Source organism: Mesoplodon mirus (genome assembly GCF_964341445.2).
Source record: "Mesoplodon mirus genome assembly, chromosome: 11".
Taxonomy (NCBI): domain Eukaryota; kingdom Metazoa; phylum Chordata; class Mammalia; order Artiodactyla; family Ziphiidae; genus Mesoplodon; species Mesoplodon mirus.
This window is the reverse complement of record NC_138987.1, coordinates 65,939,199-65,955,543: the sequence shown is the minus strand read 5'-3', so window position 1 is coordinate 65,955,543 and position 16,345 is coordinate 65,939,199. Positions and strand designations below refer to the sequence as shown.

The 16,345-nt window shown below is 33.6% G+C and overlaps 1 protein-coding gene across 3 annotated transcripts in view; it reads right to left on the bottom strand.

Moving 5' to 3' along the window:
* The window catches only part of MON2 (MON2 homolog, regulator of endosome-to-Golgi trafficking), a 127,223-nt gene that overhangs the window by 17,946 nt on the left and 92,932 nt on the right, over window positions 1–16,345 (bottom strand). For 2 of the 3 annotated variants that reach the window (XM_082634558.1, XM_082634560.1), the window contains exons 27-33: window positions 15,964–16,107; window positions 15,332–15,349; window positions 14,915–15,043; window positions 11,399–11,589; window positions 5,465–5,525; window positions 4,208–4,331; window positions 803–1,010 (exon numbers count right to left, since the gene is read on the bottom strand). In XM_082634558.1, coding sequence (XP_082490684.1) covers window positions 803–1,010; window positions 4,208–4,331; window positions 5,465–5,525; window positions 11,399–11,589; window positions 14,915–15,043; window positions 15,332–15,349; window positions 15,964–16,107 — 875 coding nt within the window. The remainder of the gene's footprint in view (window positions 1–802; window positions 1,011–4,207; window positions 4,332–5,464; window positions 5,526–11,398; window positions 11,590–14,914; window positions 15,044–15,331; window positions 15,350–15,963; window positions 16,108–16,345) is intronic. The other variant, XM_082634559.1, reaches the window with a different exon arrangement.

Here is a 16,345-nt window from a genome sequence, read left to right as displayed (position 1 = left end):
TAAACAAAGACTTAGGGTTACTGATTTACTGCTTTATGAGATGGGACCTGAAATGATTTTCCTAACTCTTTCCTGACTTTGATAACTTTGTCTCCCAATATTATTTTCTGTTTGCTTCACTTGCTTTGCTTTAACCTCTAACTTACACATTAAAAAATAGATTGGCAACATAACTGCAATTTATGACTGTATTTTTTGATGAATTCTGATATATACCCCAACTTTATTTAGCCTTGGCTTAGCAGAAAGACCTAGATCCCCTTCAACTGGCAAGGCCTGACTACATGAGAAGCAAATCAGTTTAGGTACAAGGGCTTAATTAAGCAAAGTAGATGAAAAGAAGATCTAAGATATGGCTAGATTGACTTACAGAGAAACCTAGAAATGACTGTAAAACAAACTAGGAAGTTCATAAAGTATGATTTATCTATTATTTTCTCTCTAGAGGGATTCAAGATCATGTGTTCATACAGACCTACAAGTCCTTACCCAGAAATCCTTGAGAAGATATATTTTAGAATTCAATTTTTTTCGAATTAAAATAAGTAATTTGGTATATATACCATATATTACTTAACCTCCATGAGCAGTATGAAAAAGCACCCCATAATAAACACAGTAATATATCTGCAGCAAAACTTATGAATATTTACACTGTATGGGATAAATAAAATTATAAACAGCCTCAGGTTAAGTTCAGATCACTTATGAAAACACTTGATTTCCAGAGCTTTTTAAAAGTATTAATAACTATGACAGTATATTTCCTTCTTTAATTAAAAAAATACATATATACATATACCTTGGAAGAGGGCATTTACCACTTAATCTTTCATCCTCTATATAACGATGTAGTACATCTTGAGATCTCTTTAGAAGCACTGAGAGTGCCATTCGTGAGATGTAGCCTTCTTGAGGTGTTGTGACTTTGTTACTGAAGGAAAACTGGAGCAGTGTTTCAAAACACATTTTAGAAAATTCTTCTCTCAAACGAATATCAATCTCTGCTTCTGTAGAATTAACAATGTTTGATGGTTAATACAAGGTTAAACAAATATACCTTAATGACACAATTCTTAGCAAACTAGGAATAGAAGGAAATTCCTTAACTGATAAAGAGCATCTATGAAAAACTTATACCATATATATATACATATATATATACATATATATATATATATACACACACACACACTATACACACACACATACACACACACACACGAACAGTTTTCCTCCTTGCAAGGTCAAAAAACAAGGCAAGACTATCCACTCTCATCACTTCAACATTTTTCTTGTCTTGGTCTTTTTATACACTTCAACAGCACTAGAGTACCTCTCAATAATCTTCCACATGGTCAAACTTGGAATAATCCGTTTGTTTGTCTGTTTCTTTCTTTCTTTTTTCTCTTGGCAACACCGTCCCTGGACCCTGACCTCTGCTCCAGTCTGGACTAGTTGCTCTCCGGACATACTGTCCAGTTATATCCTGGAACTAGTCTTTGGCCTCACCCTGTGAGTTGTTTTTTTCTCTCTTGTGTTATATCTTACTTTCTAGACCTCACGCTTTCCCTTTTCTTGATTTACTCCTTTGTTTTCACAGGGCATATTCTGTAGTACCTGAGAAGGTGAATGGGAAGTAAAAATTTTGAGACCTTACATTTCTGAAAATGTCATTTTACTGTGGTACTCAAAGTGTGTTTCCTAGCAGCATCAGCACCACCAGAGAACTTGTTAGAAATGCAAATTCTCATGCCTCACCCCAGACCTACTGAATCAGAAATTCTGGGGTTACAGCCCAGCAATAACTTCACTCCAGGTGAGGATAATGCACACTGACATTTGAGAATTACCATTCTACACTCCTCACTTGGCCAACAGTGGGCCTAGGTATAAAACTCCATGTTAAAAATCTTTTCCATTTATGACTATGAAACCACAGCCTCAATGTCTCTGAGCATCCAGTGTTCCTGAGAATTGCAATGTCCTTTTGATACAACTCTTTTGTGTTTGAACTTTCTTCTTTTCTTTTTGAAATCTTTTAGCATCTTCTCTTTATTTCTATTATTCTGGTATTTCATGATGACATGTCTTATTGTGAGTCTTTTTTCTTTCACTATTCTGGGTACTGAGAGACCGCTTTTAATCTGCAGATTTGTATCTTCAGTTTGTTTCTTTGATAATTTCCTCTCCTAGCTTTTCTCTATTCTCTCTTTCTGGAAGACCTATTGTCAGATGTTAGATCCCTCGGATCCATTTTATTTCTTTCTTCTCATACTGTCCACTTGTTTGTCTTTGCTCTACTTCTGGGTTATATTTCCTTAATGTTTTCTTCCAACACTTCATTGAACATATTTCAGCTATCATATTTTTAGCTTCTTTGAGCTCTTTTGTGTTCTGATTGTTCCATTTTAATAGCATTCTTCTTGTTTCATGAATGTAAAATCTGTTATCTCCTAAAGCATCCTAATTATATATAGTTTTAAATAAATGTTTTCTATGGCTCTGCATTTTATCTCTTTCCTACCAGTTTCTTTCACCCTCTCTTCATTTGTTTTGGTCTTTCTCTTTTGTGCTGGAAGTTTTCCTCAAACGCCTGTGAGCTGTGGCTGTCATATCATACTTAAGAGCAGGGGACCAAAAATAATCACTGGAACCTCTGTGTTTATAGCTTGGTCTTGTTTATTAGCAGGAAAGACTTTGTATGTATATGTTTAAAGAAAAGTCCAAGTTAAAGCTGAGAAATTTGTGTCCAATGGTCAAGTCACTGGAAGAACATACATGTACCTTCTTTATCTTGGTACATTTAATATTATAAATGGCAAGAGGTATCATCAGAAAACTGCTAGAAAAAGTATACATGGTAACTTGATAATCCTTATTTAGCTTAGAATATTTACATATAATTATAAACATGGTTCTTAAAATGTATTTTATAAAAAATTTATCTATAATTTTTAAATATTCTTAATAAAAAGTTGACTAAATTAAGATAAATGGACTTCAAAATTTTTTCTCTGAGGTTCTAATGTTTTCAAACCTGTACTTTACCAGATTAATTTTAAAAACTGTCTGGGCTAGGAAAAAGAACCAGTTTGTGAAGTAAGCAGTATCTAGTGGTCAAACTGTACATAGAAATGCTCTTTAAAGTGTTTACCACACTTTAGTAGAATTTAGTCACAGCTCCATTAAATTCTGGGGACTAAGGATATGTATGGCACAAATTTAGAACTTTTTAATTATCTCACCAAAAAAAATCACATTATGGTGCCACGATTACATTTAACACTTGAGCATAGGTTTAAAAAAAAGAAATAATAGCAAAAAGCAACTTACATCTCATCTCCCAATATGGTACATCAAAAGAAGCATGTGGTTCTTTTTAAAGATGAACTTTGGTCTCCAGCCTTAAGACTGTGGCAATTTTTTTCAACCTTTCTAAACCCATTTCCCCTCTGTCATACAGTAGAACCTATCCTCACAGAAATGTTGTGAGGAATGAGATTAATATTCTAGCATAATACTCTGCACACTGTGGTCATTCACTAAATCTTAGTTCCCTTAACAAATGTTAAGGATTTTTTTTTTTTTAATGAACTAGCTCTGCAATTTATAGTCCTGAGAGGTTGGTATTAATATCTTTATTTTACAGATGACAAAACTGACAGGGGGCTTCCCTGGTGGCGCAGTGGTTGAGAGTCCGCCTGCCGATGCTGGGGACATGGGTTCGTGCCCTGGTCTGGGAAGATCCCACATGCTGCGGAGCGGCTGGGCCCGTGAGCCATGGCCGCCGGGCCTGCGCGTCCGGAGCCTGTGCTCCACAACGGGAGAGGCCACAGCAGTGAGAGGCCCACGTACCGCAAAAAAACAAAACAAAACAAACAAAAAAAACTGACACTTAACCAACTACTAAGTGGCAGAATACACATTCACTACCTCCCAATAATCCATGACTTCACAAAACTGGTGATTTATGTCAGCCTGCAATGATTTAGGTGGATTCCATAAGTGCTTTGTAATTTAATTCATCACAGAATATTTACCACGTTTTCCCCTCATAAAGCTTAATGTTCTATATCACATTCTTAACCATTCTCCTGTTTACATTTACCACAATTGTAGGAGTAAACATTTCTAGTAGAAGTCAGCTTCTTCAAAAGTGCTTCAATACTTATTAACATTAAAAAAAATCATTGAAATAACATACCTGTAAATGAAGATGACTGAGAATGTATTGATCCCTTATTAAGCATAGTCATTATCTGACCAACAAATTCCTTAGGAATAAAATTGGCATAAGGTAGTATCTCAGTGCTGATAAGCTGAACTACCTAAAACAAAAGATGCAAATTCAAAGGTATTTTTTTTTCTTGAAAGAGACTAACTCAAATGATAATTTCTAGAGTAAAATTTAAATTTTATTTTAAAAGAAAACCAGTTAAAGAATCTTTCTTAATAGAACTATACAACCATTTTAATGTTAACATGCAGGATGATTAGTCTGTTTCCCTAATCTGTCTTAGTAAGTAACATTATTACAAAATAGTCAATACTATAAACTGTTTACTATACAACAACTTCAATAAATTTTGATCTGCAACATGATAAATGCAAAGAGCACTCTGGAGAAAAAAATCAGCATATGAAATGTATCCATGTTAGAATAAAATATCTAAAACAGGATTAAGAACATGATTTAAATCTCCTTTTAGAACCATAAAAATGAGCCATTAAGAAGTTATATTCATTTTTGTTGAACACTTTATTTCTAACACACAATGTGTTATTTTGCCTTCTGAAGAGAAAGAAGAAAAGTTTGAAGAAGCATTTTCAAGAGTTAACATAGCAATGGGACAAAAGGCAATATTGTGCATCTATATATCAATATGATGCCTATGCTTTCTATGTAATTTATTTGATTTGCTTTATTTAAAAGTTCCCTTATCCCACTTAAAGGGAAAAAATAACCCCCCCCAACAAAAAAATCCATAACCAAAAGCTACTTCTTCAAATTCCAGTTATAATCAGCAAAATATATTCTTTAAAAAAACATTCATTATTTGCTTCTACATCTGGTTAAAAATAGAAAAATCTGAGCAACTTATTGATTAATTGAAATACAAATATCTGATTTGTCAAACTATAAAGTAAGCTCTCAAATACATGCTTACTGACTGATGGATTTATTTTACTAAATCAACTGCTGTTTAAAATTATTAAATGGACACAACTAAGTATCTGGACAACACGCACACAGCACAAAGCTAACAAATATAAGAAATTAATTTTTTAAATGTCAGTGCTTTAAAAATTAAACTTTAACCTTTGTGTTTTAATGCTTTTAGGTTCAAGCTCAACCTATCACTTTACTTTTTCTTTTTTTAAGCAATTTTACAGTTTCAACATTTCTACTATTTGGTTTTCATAAATGGTCACAGGAAAATGTTTTAAATAGCTTCCTCACCTCAACATCAATACTTTCATTTCTTTGAAATTCTTGAATAGAGAGGTTATCTGGAGGTATGCTAAAAAATAAATAAATAAAAGACTTGATTTTTAAAGGTAAAATATTTCCTTAAAATACAAACAGAAAATAAATAAACAGAATTTGAGTATCAAAAAATATATTTTCTCACCCAAGTTAGAACATTATCAGTTATTTAAAAGAACACTATTTTTAATTAGTATAAATGACTAAGCTAATTACAAACATGAAATTCTAGCTACAAAAATAATTAGTCCAATCTTGAACTAAATAAAATCTGTAGAACAAAACTTCTTTTAATACTATGAATGAAAAACAAAGAAAAGTAAAGATACTATCATATGGAGTTACAGCAAAAATTACCACTGTGACAAAAATTGAATTCACTTACATTGCCAGTAATTTCAGAGAGAGTTAAAAGAGCCTTGGTCAAGATGCTGAATTATTCACTCAGCAACAGCCCACTGATCATTAATTTGTAATAAATATGATATACTAAATATCTTTACAGTAAAAGATAGAGAACATCTGGAAAGAAGTGGACTGATTCAGACTTTCTAAAACAGAACAGTGTTCCAACAAGATCCGAATAAATCAACAGTTTCAAGGGAACCAAAGCTAATTCTAGACCCTGTGGCTCTGAATAAGCATGAGCAGTATAGTTCTATTAAACAATGAAATATTAAGCACTTAGAAAACAGCTGAGAATGGTAATGATTATAACAATAATAATGACAGCTAAAATTAGAGAGCCAGCCACTGTATTAAGAGCTTTATTTACATTATCTCCTATGTTCCACAGTAACCACATGTATTATCATGTAATTGACAGAAGAGGAAACTGAAGCTTCAAATGGCTAGTAATATAACCAAGAACACATCGTAAATAAATGACAAGGCCACAGTTTGAACCTAGATTTATATGATATTTGAGCCTAAGTTCTTCTCTTTTATAAAAGTTATAAATGTAAAAATAGTATTATCATATTTAGATATAGAGGTACAGTATAGAGTTTTGTACCTAGAGCTACTTTTGCTCTATTTGGTATTATTTGGTTTATCTAATCACACGTATTAAAATACACACACACAAAGACAAATACCAATTGGCTAACTATTGTACTAATAAAAAAAAAGCTTATCAGGAACATACAATATTAATATTATTGGGATCACATACCAGAAACACTGAACCTTATTTTTCTTTTTGAGACTTCCAATGTTTTTAATAGATTTCATTTATTTATTCATTTTTGGCTGCATTGGGTCTTTGTTGCTGCACGCAGGCTTTCTCTAGCTGTGGCGAGGGGGAGCTACTCTTCATTGCAGTGCGAGGGCTTCTCATTTCAGTGGCTTCTCTTGTTGCGGAGCGCAGGCTCTAGGCGCACGAGCTTCAGTAGTTGTAGCTCACGGGCTCTAGAGCGCAGGCTCAGTAGCTGTGGTGCTTAGTTGCTCCGTGGCCTGTGGAATCTTCCTGGACCAGGGCTCAAACCCGTGTCCCCTGCATTGGCAGGCGGATTCTTAACCACTGCGCCACCAGGGAAGCCCCTGAACTGTAGTTTTAAAATATCTTATAATGAGGGAAGAGAGTAGCATACAAAGCTGAAAGGTTCACTCCTCCTAATCCTAATGATCAATAAAATCAGGAATTGATTCAATTGTGCACAGATTGAATATTCTGATCTCAGAACTCACCCTAATGTTTATTTATTTTAATTTATAGTTAGTATCCTTTCTAGATATTGTGAGCATATCAAAAAACACTGGTCGAGCTTTTAAAAACACAGATGATTAACAGAATTTACCTATAAATTATAAAGGGAGATAGTCAATATTGCAGGTACAAATGGGCCATATAAGATCTGTATAGTCTCTAAGCTTGAGGAGTAGTTAGTAATTAAAAAAAATTTTTTTTCATGAATCTTTATTTGAAAGAAAAGAGGCTTCAAACTGATAAAGTATTATGTGTATTTTTCATCAGTTCTCTCTGAATGGTACATTAAAATTATTTTGTGAGATATAATTCATACACCATAAAATTCACCCTTTTAAACTGCATAATTCAGCTTTTTAGTATATTCACAAAGTTGTGCAATGGTCACCTCTTTTACTTCTAGAACATTTTCATCACCTCCAAAAGAAACTCTGTATCCATTAGTAGTCACTCCCCATTCTACCCTCCTCCCAACTCTGATAACCATTCATCTATTTTCTATCTCTACTGATTTGCCTATTCTGGATATATCACATAAATGAGATCATATAATATATGGCCTTTTGTGTCTGGGTTCTTTCACTTAGCATAATTTTTTCAAGATTCATCTATGTTGTAACATGCAACAGTATTTCATTCCTTTTTATGGCTGAATATTCCACTGTATGGATGTACATATCACATTTAATTTATCCATTCATCAGCTGAACATTTGGATTGTTTTCATTTTTTGGCTGTTATAATACTGCTATAAACATTAGTGTACAAGTTTTTGTGTGAACACGTTTCATTTCAATTCTTTTGGGTAGTACTTATTAACTGAAGGTCAACAGACTATTGTATGAATTGCCACTAGCCCACGTGTCTTCTAGAGGACAAGTACCATGCTTTGGCACTCAAAGGGTGGCTGAATGAATTCCTAACAGACTTTAAGTGTCCACCAGGTTACAGTCCTTATGTTTCTCATTTTTAACTGTTTTTCTTTCACTCATTTAAACAATTCATTCACTTATGATAGTCCTCAGTGATGTCCAAAGCCTCTTGTTTCTTCTAGTTGATTTTGGTTTTATTTGTTTTCTTTGTTACTGTACTGTTACTGTTACTGTATGAAAGCAGTTTGCAGACCATAAACAGTTGGGAAACATCACAGAGAAGGTATGGTTATTCACACAGTCTTTGAGTATCAGTAATTAGGTTAAAAAACTTATAAATGTTCCAATATAAAAGATACTCAAATATTCATATTATCTAAAAACCTAAGTCATGCTATTCCAAACACTCTTCCTACTGTTCAAATACTACTACTGATAGATTTCAATTATAGAACATTGTGTATATGTGCCATAAAATAAAATTTAAAATCTAACAGTTTGTGATTTTCCAAAGTAATCAATTATTTGGAAAACAAAAACAAAGACAAAATCTTCTCATGAAACTGTGAAAATGTGCATGGTTTTTAAGTTCTCTTAGTGAGCACTGCATTTTTATCATCAACTAACTAATAAAAGCTTTCACTTTGAGCCTTAAGGTATTTTTGGACTATGAAATAAAAATTAAATTGGCTTTATCCATGTAAACTATTCAATTAAAAACACTGATTAAAACATTAAGTCAAAATACATAAAATAATTGTGGACTTTTACAACTAGTCAAATCAATTAATTTAGTCTTATAATGAAGGACAATGATGCCAACTGAGAGGAAATGACCAGTTCAAGGTGAACAGAAAGTAGGTGGCAGAGTCAAGAGTAGGCCACAGGTCTCCTGACTCCCAATACAGGAGTAGTACTACTACTTCATGGAGTAGAAGGCTTAAATGTGTAACTAGAATAACCACAACTTAGAACACTGATTCTGTGTTACTTAGTACCAGAATTTAGTACCTTTATTTTTTTTCTAGCCATTTAAAAAATACACAAATTTAGGGGTAAATTTCCTAGTCCCAGTTATTTAGAGTTTTGGTCTTTAAGTTTTTAGTTTAAAATATAGCTTTTTCATGCTAAAGGATATGGATAATGTCAGCTTCTCTTAAGTGAAAGAAATAATGATTATGAGGATAATAGCAGGAGCAAGCATTTTAATAGAAGCACTTACATTCCAGGAACTATTCTAAGCATTCATTTAAATGATTTAATCCTCACAATAACCCTATGAGTTAGGTAGCATTACTATTCCTATTTAGCAGATGAGGAAAATGAGTCACTGAAAGATAAATAACTTGTACAAAATATCACAGTTACAAAGTTGTACAGTTGGGATTTGAATCCAGGTAATTTGGCTCCTGAGTCAATGCTCTTATCCTCTATGTTAACTGTTTCTTAAACTGTGTGATTTTTCAACATACTCAATATACTCAAACCTTTAATGTAAGCAGGGCCTCCAACAGGCAAAATACTGTAATGAAATTATACTACAACTTCATGAATACAAAAATTACATAAAATGTTAATTACCTATTATTAGGCCTTTGTTTCTCTACCTACTTTCCTGTATACAAAGAAATTACTTAAGAAACTGAATTTAATAAAATAAGAACAAAGCCTGGAAAATGAAGAATGTTCAATAAGAAACTTGAGAAGAAAGATGGTGGAAAGAGTCATAGGAAAAGAAATTCTTAAAGAAGTTTTACTCATTTCAAAAAAACTGATCTAAGCTCATTCAACTTATTAATAGGGCAACATGCATATACAGACAGATAATTGAGAAAGAAAAAGAAAAGTTTAAATTTCTAAGTCTGTTTGCTTCATACAAATTACCTTAGTGACTTAGGCAACAGAGTCCACAAAGGAACGCAAATACCCAGGGTTATTTTAAAAATGAAAACAGAATTTGCTTAGATATGCTTTGTGAGTCACTATGATTTTCCTGCATATATTCAATACAAAGAATATGCTTGCATTGGTATTAATAAGATTTCTAGAGTTGAGAAATATATAAGAAAGCAAAACAAAGTCTGACCAGTTATGGAAACAGAAATTACGATCACATGTCATTACTTCCAATTCTGAAATATCAGATAAGCCTTTATAGAGAAAAATTTAAGTTAACCTTCTGCACTCTACAACTTTTCTTTACTTAATAACTAAACCACATTAGAAAGATAGAAACTCTTCAGTTAAATCATTCTGTTGTAGACTCATCTGATCATTATCAATATGCCAATGTAGGTTTTTCTTCAAGTATATGAAATTTATAATTTAAATGGTTTCAAACTAACCATTTTTAATGATTAAATAGCAGTGCATGACACATTCATCATTCTATAGTTTTAAAAAATGATTAATGGATAAAAAAATAGAAAAAATTTTGTTGTCATAGAATTTCACCACTATAGCACAAAGGAAAATTAGATTGTAGGAGTACTGAAGACTACCTACCTATCACAGCTATTACTGGTAAGTCCATCTTTAGTAAAATGGCACATTTGAGATTAGTGCTGCCAAACAGAACTTCCTGTGATGATGGGAATGTTCAATGATCTGCAGTACCCACTAGAGCAACCACTAGCCACACATGGCAATGTTGAAACGTGGCTAGTGAGAATGAAGAACTGAATTATTAATGTGACTTAGTTAATTAAAAATTTAAGTTAATTGTACTAGTGACTGCTGTATTAGATAGTACAGCTCTAGAGAGACTGCAGCAGACTCCTCATTCAAAAAATTCCATATTCTAATTACCTTATTCTCATTCAGTGAGGGGTCAAAATAGCATCCTTAAGATACACCCTCAGTTGGAATGTATACAATGAAAATTCCATTCTTCTTTGCAAAACTTAAACATCTTAAAGAGCTGTTCGTTATTACCAATGATCTTATTTATTCTAAAAAAACCTCATTTTCTGAAGTTGTTTTTCTCTTGTAATGCTAAATGGGCATCAGATTTTTAAAATGGATATTCTTAACTTCATCGAATTAAAACCATGGCTCCTTAATTATGATGCATTCATGTGACCTTATATATAGACCCCTGTCTTACAACCAAAACACTGTAAAGAGCAAAAATCTCCACTGCTCACAGATAATGTACCCAGTGGATAAATGCCTAATCCACTTCTTCTTTGTATACAATCTAGCAATCTTAAGAGTCAATTACTTTGTTAATGAATGAATAATGAGAAATACTGTTTTTAGAGCAATTACAGGTATAATGTGTACTTCTTGAAAGACTGTCTTAACTGTAAAAATGAATAAGCTGACCTTTTAGTAAAGAGAAAGTCTTCAAAAGTGTTGGCTAGTTCTGGCCACATACTGTCAAATTTTCCAGAAGAAGCATGCTGCCGGGCAACAGGTAGCCCAATAGAAAGAACTTTGAGGAGAGAAGATACTGCTAGTTTCCATGTGCTTTCAGAAGGGCAGGAATACTTCAAACTGAGAGGAACCCTAAGAGTCTGTGAAAATAAAGACAGTTTAAGATTAAGTACAAATTAAAACAAACACACACAGCTTTAATTACTTTAAAAAAAACTATAGCTGAGAGCAAAAAATAATAACATAGGTATTTTCATTTTAAATAGGATATTATTTTCTAGAAAGACCAATTCTCAGACATGGTCCTCAAGTCATACTGCCTAGAAAAATATACTTTTTTTTTATTGGCTACACCCCGAGGCATATGAGATCTTAGCTCCCTGACCAGGGATAGAACCCGCACCCTCAGCACTGAAAGCGCAGAGTCCTAACCACTGGACTGCCAGGGAATTCCCTAGAAAGATATACTTTTAAGTCCTATGTCCATTTTATAAACAATGACCCTGAATAAGGACTGAATAATAACCTTTTTGAACCTCGGTTTCGCATCAGAAAAAATAGGGATGTTTTCTGAAAAGTTAAGAGTAAGAAACTTACAATTTTGCAGCTTCTCCAACTTGATGTTATAAAATTAGAGCATTCTGCCATAGTTCTCCTGGCAGAAAATAATTTGACTGATGGGGTTTCTCCCATCCAAGAGAGATCAATACTGCTTATATTTTTTCACTAATGGTTAGGTAAACATGGCCTAGAGTATCATTACTTTGAAGTCGTATACTTTATCTTTAAAATTCTTTGAATTTTATACTCTACACTAATATTTTAATGTAGTTTTTTCCTTTTCCAAATATTTGAGAAAAGTTGATAATTCAAGAACTTGGTTTATCTTTAACCCTTGAGAACACAGCACAGCATCTGAACTATGTCTAGTGACTAAAATATTGAGACTTACTATTTAATTGGTCAACTTCTGAGACAGGTTGCTGTTAATCATTAAAGAACTAATTCAGTGGTTCAGAATGAATTTCTCTGGTCATAGTACTATCCAACAACTAGAAGACTAGACTGACCAAACTATCAGTGAGTTATCCCAGAGCACCATCAATAAATAGTTTCAAAATACCGTCTGATAATGTGCATTAGACTGAAAATTCAGCTTTTATATAAAAATTCTAGTCTGAGAAAGATAGAGTGGAAGAGATACATTTTCATATTTTAATGTTACGGAGTGAACATAAAACCTGATTTCATCATCCTCCACACAAATGATTACTGAATACTCACACAGTGAACATGTGAACCACTACATATTAGCATGAAATGGGCCTGCACTAACAGATAATTAGCCTACCCAGAATCTATTTATCTCTTTCCCCTCCCCACATCCAGTTGGAAATTAGGGTAAAGAGATGATTAGTTTATTAAGCCAATCAATCTACTCCACTTCTCTGGCCATAATCACTGGTTCAAGACTGGGCATGGGACTAAAGCCAATTCACTTAATTTTAGTAACTTAAGAAGAATCTGATAAACACACACACACACACACACACACACACACACCTGCTATTGACATATAATCCCTTTATTAGCCTACAACTATGAGAGGAAACATAGTTAGGATGCAGTCAACCCCTTGGAAAGCAGAACAGGGAAAAAATTTTTGGTTTTTGGTGATAGTACTGAACCACTGGATCAACCAATCCTAAAGCCCTCCGTCTCTGAATTTTCCAACTAAGCCTGCCCCTTTATTGTTAAAGCTAGTCAGAGCCTGAATTTGTGTCATATGCAAACAAAAGAATACTAAATTATACACCGGCCACTCTGAATTAACATGTTATAACTCAAGATTAGATAAATGAAAAGTATGGTTTACTACTAGATTAATATTTTACCAATGTCAAGGGAATATTAAGCACAGCAAATATATTTGATTTATATATTTATTTTTTTAAATATTTAAGCAACTAATACAGAGATTGGTATATAGTATATACTCAGTAAATGTATATAGAACTGGAAAATTCAGTTCTTGCTGTCACGAAGCTCACAATTTCTGAGGAAGGAAGAGCCTTGTCCAATTAACCACAATGCAATGTAGTAAGTGGCATCAATGAAGTGTTCTGGAGTACAGAAAACTGATTATTTAATTCCTTAAAAAATTCAAACTGATTCATGTCACTCCTCCATGTTCAAACCTTCAATGGTTAAAGAATAAAATCTGATGCCTTATGATGGCTTGTAATACCCATAGCCACTTTTTCAGACCTATTCCAGGCCCTGCCACCTCCCTAAGTGGGATTTCTCAACACTGCTTTAAAAATATACCATGATCTTTTATATTGCTTAATTGATCTATATCTCCTTCTCCCTTTTTGCTGGTACTCCTTCTTCAAATGTTACTTCTGTTAATCCTTGCCAAGATCCCCTAGGCAGTTTAGTTATTTCCTTGTCTATTGAGGGAAGGGGGAACCTAACTTTTTATTCAACACTGACTACTTGGCAAGTATCATTAAATGTCATATCTCAATTGAATCTCTTAATGGTTAAGACATGAAATTTGGGGGCTTCCCTGGTGGCGCAGTGGTTGAGAGTCCGCCTGCCGATGCAGGGGATACGGGTTCGTGCCCCGGTCTGGGAAGATCCCACATGCCGGGGAGCGGCTGGGCCCGTGAGCCATGGCCGCTGAGCCTGCGCGTCCGGAGCCTGTGCTCCGCAACGGGAGAGGCCACAACAGTGAGAGGCCCGCGTACCAAAAAAAAAAAACAAAAACAAAAAAAACAAAACAAAACAGAAGACATGAAATTTGTATTGGTATTACCGTTCTTCTACAGATGAGAAACACTCTCAGGCTCATCTGCCCCAAAATCATAGAGCATCCTGTCCTAAGAAACAGGATGCTTATTGTCTTATGTGGCAAAATTTAATAATCATAAAAAATCTAATGCACTCTTACTTTAAAATATTTTTCATTAAAAGAGCCTTCTCGTTTTAAAAAAACGGCTTCCTGGGTTTCCCTGGTGGTGCAGTGGTTGAGAATCCGCTTGCCAACGCAAGGGACACAGGTTTGAGCCATGGTCTGGGAGGATCCCACATGCCGCGGAGCAACTGGGCCCGTGAGCCACAACTACCGAGCCTGCGCATCTGGAGCCTGTGCTCCACAACAAGAGAGGTCGCGATAGTGAGAGGCCTGCGCACTGCAATGAAGAGTGGCCCCCGCTGGCCACAACTAGAGAAAGCCCTCACATAGAAACGAAGACCCAACACAGCCAAAAATAAATAAATAAATTTAAAAAAAAATTGCTTCCTAAATAATATCCATGAATGTTGGAGAAGAGTAACTATAAATAATAACAAAGTATATTTTCCATTTATCTCAATGTATGATAATATATTATTACCTAAAGAGAAATTTCAATAATACTGACATTATTAAATGAAAGTATGGAAATTAAAACAAAATACCTTAATAATATTCTGGAGTACCTTCTCATTCACCACTGCTTTGTGACAGGCTGTTTTTTGGTATAAATCCACAACTACTTCTAAAGACCTTTCAGCAAATGGTACATAATTCAAGGCTACCCATTCCGCCTAGAAAGTAATATTTTCACAGAGTTAAAATAAAAATGAGATTAAATGAAATCATATTGCTTTCAAAGCGAAAGCTTCTTTGTCTTAAAGTTTAGACCTTGGTTTTAGGCCAGATTATATTACATGCAAAGTTTTCAAAGAGATATGTACTTCATGAAAGAATAATTTTCAGCCAGGCAAAAATTATAACTATCAGAAAAAGTACATAGAGCATTCTATCAAAAACTGGGAAAGATGTACTTTATTTGTTGCCAATAGGTTAGGACAATTTTAGGAAATTTAACTCACCGGTGCAAATAGTTGGATCTATTGTGATTCCATTGTGTTGCAAGACAAATAGAATGAGAAAAGTTAATACACATTAAAACTATGTTTCGGACCATGTAAAATTATAATTTTTATGTTGAGTGAACAAAATCAGCATGTGCATGCATTCAGAAATTTACTTTTCCCCTAAGCCAAAACAAAGTTAAAATTTGCCAACTATGGCTATAAAAATCTTTTATGTAAAATCCAACTAAATTTCACACCAGTAGTAGACTTATTTAGTACACACAGATTTCTTCATTTTGTATTGCAGATATCTATTTTAGATAAGATTAGGCTTAGGGATTTAGAAGCCATTTTATAGTGGGATGAGGACACAAAGAAAGGAACTTCGAAGAAAGAGTAACATGAAAGGCCAAACTTTCTGGAGAACCACTTGGGAAAAGAAAGTAATAAACAAACGAACACACAAAAGGAACACAGAAAAGGTCTTCCAAATAATGTTTCTTTGCAGCTTAAACTGTTAACATACATATGAAAGTTTATTTGTGAATGAAAATTTTCTGGGATAATCAAAGTCCATCTTAGGTGGAACTGACTATATTTATAAGCCATGAAATCTTACAGAGTAAATATAATTTATAGCAAATTACCTGATTATATTTTGCATTTGCAATGTGTTTTGTTTCTAGCTGTCCATACTGTGGAGGTTTACAGGAAAATTCTACAAATGCCAATAACTGGTCAAATATAGCTGGATACATTATCTGCATGTTTTCCGGTCCTATACAGATGGCCTATAAAAACAATATATGAATAGTAGAATGCATAATCTGAACTCCATTAAGTTCTTTACTGTATATGCTTTTGTTTAACCAAAGAATCGAAAAGACTGTCTTATTTTATGTTAAGTATTATACAATTTTTTATAAGCCCTGAAGGACATTTAAGCTATTTTAAACTATTATTGAATAAAGTGTAGGCTAAATGAATTAATCAGTTAAAAAACGTTTTTTAATTAAAAGTGTGGCTCAT